A 2,774-nucleotide genomic window follows, 5' to 3' on the forward strand; every position below is an offset into this window, starting at 1 on the left:
TGCCACTGCACTCCAGCCTGGCTAACAGAGAGACTCTTACTCTGTCTCTACAAAAATAAATGTCAAAAAATCATCCAGAATGGGTTGCCGGCATGCTTCTATGGTTCCAGAATCTATAAGACTTTAAGGGCAAGAATTCTCATCATCAACTCTAACCTTCTGCAGTCCTTAGTCAATGGGGAACAAAAACCAAGGATCCGTGTGGGGCCGTCTTAGATAAGATGGCACCTCATTTGCCTGTGTTCCCCTTCACTAAACCAGGTATGCATATTCTGGCTCTTCTTCAAACCTAGCTTTGCTCTGAGTCTCTGCTAACCATTTTAATTCAAGAAACCCATTCTATGGCCTCCTTGACAAGGAAACCTAAGAGAGAAAGGACAAACAGCCTCCTTTCTGAGTCATACCAATGTTTTTCCTTGCCACCAGCAGTTACCTTTTTCTTCGGTCCATTTGTGTGCACGTAGACTAGTTTGTCTTTTGCATGTGAGATGCCAAGGGCTCTTCCAATCACACTGTTGAGAAGATTTTTGGGCTGTGGGAATTCTTTTAATAGGTCCCTAGAAGCTAAGAAAATAAGAACAAAAGCATTACAGTTGTTCTTTTTCTTTTAAAAACTCCATGGGGTGTGTATCAGGGCAACCCTGGGCTGGATTCTGAGGATGTTCTCTCATGACCCCAAACCACCCAGGAGCATCTTGGAAAAGAAAAGAGGAATGACTTCAGGGTTAACAGGGAAGAGTGGGGCCAGACCCACTTGAATAACCATCTCCTGAAGAAGGGCCAATGGCCCACACCACAGAAGGGAAGCTACCAGCATCCTCTACCCGCCCAACCTCCTTATTTCATACATCACCTACAAAAGCCTGCTTGGTCAATAAACCCCCCTAGTCTGATGTCTGAAAGAAGACACTAAACAAACAAGCAAGCAAAAAATACAAAAACAAAAATCCACCACACACACAAACTGGAGATCAAGACAATGCAAGGCTCTTCCTAAAATAAGACACACACAAGAGAGACCTGGCCCCACGTGTCTCAAGTGATGAGATCCAGATGCTGAATACCGGGCCCCAGCTCTCAACTGTAACTAAGTACACTGCAAAAGGCTCCCACAGAACCAAACTATGTGTGGGGACTGATTAAAGACCTCTACATCTGGCTGGGCGCAGTGGCTCACACCTGTAATCCCAGCACTTTGGGAGGCCAAGGCACACGGATCACGAGGTCGGGAGTTCGAGACTAGCAGCCTGGCAACATAGTGAAACCTCGTGAAACCTTGTCTCTACTAAAAATACAAAAAAATTAGCCAGGCCTGGTGGCAGGCGCCTGTGGTCCCAGCTACTTGGGAGGCTGAAGCAAGAGAATCGCTTGAACCCGGGAGGCGGAGGTTGTGGTGAGGCAAGATCACGCCACTGCACTCCAGCCTGGGCAACAAGAGTGAAACTCCATCTCAAAAAAAGAAAAAAGAAAACCTCTATATCTGAGCAGGCATGAACTATTCCTCCCCCAAGTTCTCTGGAGTCAAGGGGAAAATTGATGCATCAGATACCATGAGAGGTACCTCGCTTCTTTTCACTTGTTTTTTGGATTAATCCCAGAGCAGAAAGGGAAGAGATTATCTACCTAGAGTAAGCTTGTACCAGACACAAGGCTTAACCAGGTCATGGAGTGGTCTGCTAGGAATATGGGGGGACCACATCATTCTCCACTGTAGCCTCTGGCAGCTCCAAAAGGAGATGTAGATATGCACATGTGCACCTGTGTGTATATTGGTCACCTGGGGAGCTTTTTCACCGCATGGACATCCAGCTCCCCACAGGGGACCTGAGAATGGGAGCGATGTTGGAGGCGGCTCTATATTTTGAAAAAGTGCCTCCAAGTATTCTGATGTAACTCTGCTGCCTGGTTTGAGACTGTTTCCTTGGGACAGACTCCTGTGTCAAGTGGCCAGGATGGAGGACACCTGATCCTGTCTCCCTCTAAGCGGTAACTTGTAAAGCAACTAAGAGTCAAGCAGTTAAGAAACCACATCTAAGTGGATTTGGGCGGGGCGGGGATGGGGGGTTGGTCACAGAGGGACCCAACTTTGAGTAGCCCACTACACCCACTGGTTTAACAAGAGAGCTGCACTGAGACCCCCACCCCCCCACGCCCACTTCAGCTCTGTAAGGTTGGTGAAAGCTGGCACCCTTGATGCTTTCCACAGTTTTATTCTCTGCACTATTTGGGAGGCACAAAGCTGGAATCCACCAGAGCAGTCATTCTGTCTCTGTTTGAGATCCTGATGTCCCAGGAGTTATTTGGGGCTATTTCTCACACTGGTGAGGGCATGCTTGTCCCTAGAAGCTCTAGCCCTCGGCCACTCATCCTGGCAGGAGTTGGACTTTACTCGTTTTCCCCACTCCCTCGAGGTCTCGCACCTCTCACCTATTCTTGCCGGGAACAGGCACTCTAAGGGTCCATTCGGGCCTGTGCCACGCTAAGCTTTACAAACAGCAGGGCCGCTGCGCGCCGACGGATGGCGAACTTGGCCACTATGGAAGAGAGGACCCCCGGCCGCCAGGCCCGATTTCGGCCCGCGTCCCTACCTCTGCCATCCCAGGAGTCAAGGGCGCTGCGGACCGCCCGCCCCCGCCGATGCCCTCACCGTTCACCATGCTTCCGTCGCCTTCCCCAGGCCCGCCGGGGGCCATCCCTGACTCGGCCTCGGCGGCCTCCTTGGTGCGGTCGGGGTGGGCGCAGCCTGATGAGAAGCCGCGCGAGCGACCCTGTCG

At 50.7% G+C, this 2,774-nt stretch overlaps 1 protein-coding gene across 1 annotated transcript in view; it reads right to left on the reverse strand.

Annotated features, from left to right (window-relative positions):
- Positions 1-2,774, reverse strand: part of DHX30 (DEAH (Asp-Glu-Ala-His) box helicase 30) — a 72,535-nt gene that overhangs the window by 30,413 nt on the left and 39,348 nt on the right. Inside the window, exon 4 of the mRNA XM_011939318.1 lies at positions 424-564. Coding sequence (XP_011794708.1) covers positions 424-564 — 141 coding nt within the window. The remainder of the gene's footprint in view (positions 1-423; positions 565-2,774) is intronic.

This window comes from Colobus angolensis, unplaced genomic scaffold (assembly GCF_000951035.1).
Source record: "Colobus angolensis palliatus isolate OR3802 unplaced genomic scaffold, Cang.pa_1.0 Scaffold18, whole genome shotgun sequence".
NCBI lineage: Eukaryota > Metazoa > Chordata > Mammalia > Primates > Cercopithecidae > Colobus > Colobus angolensis.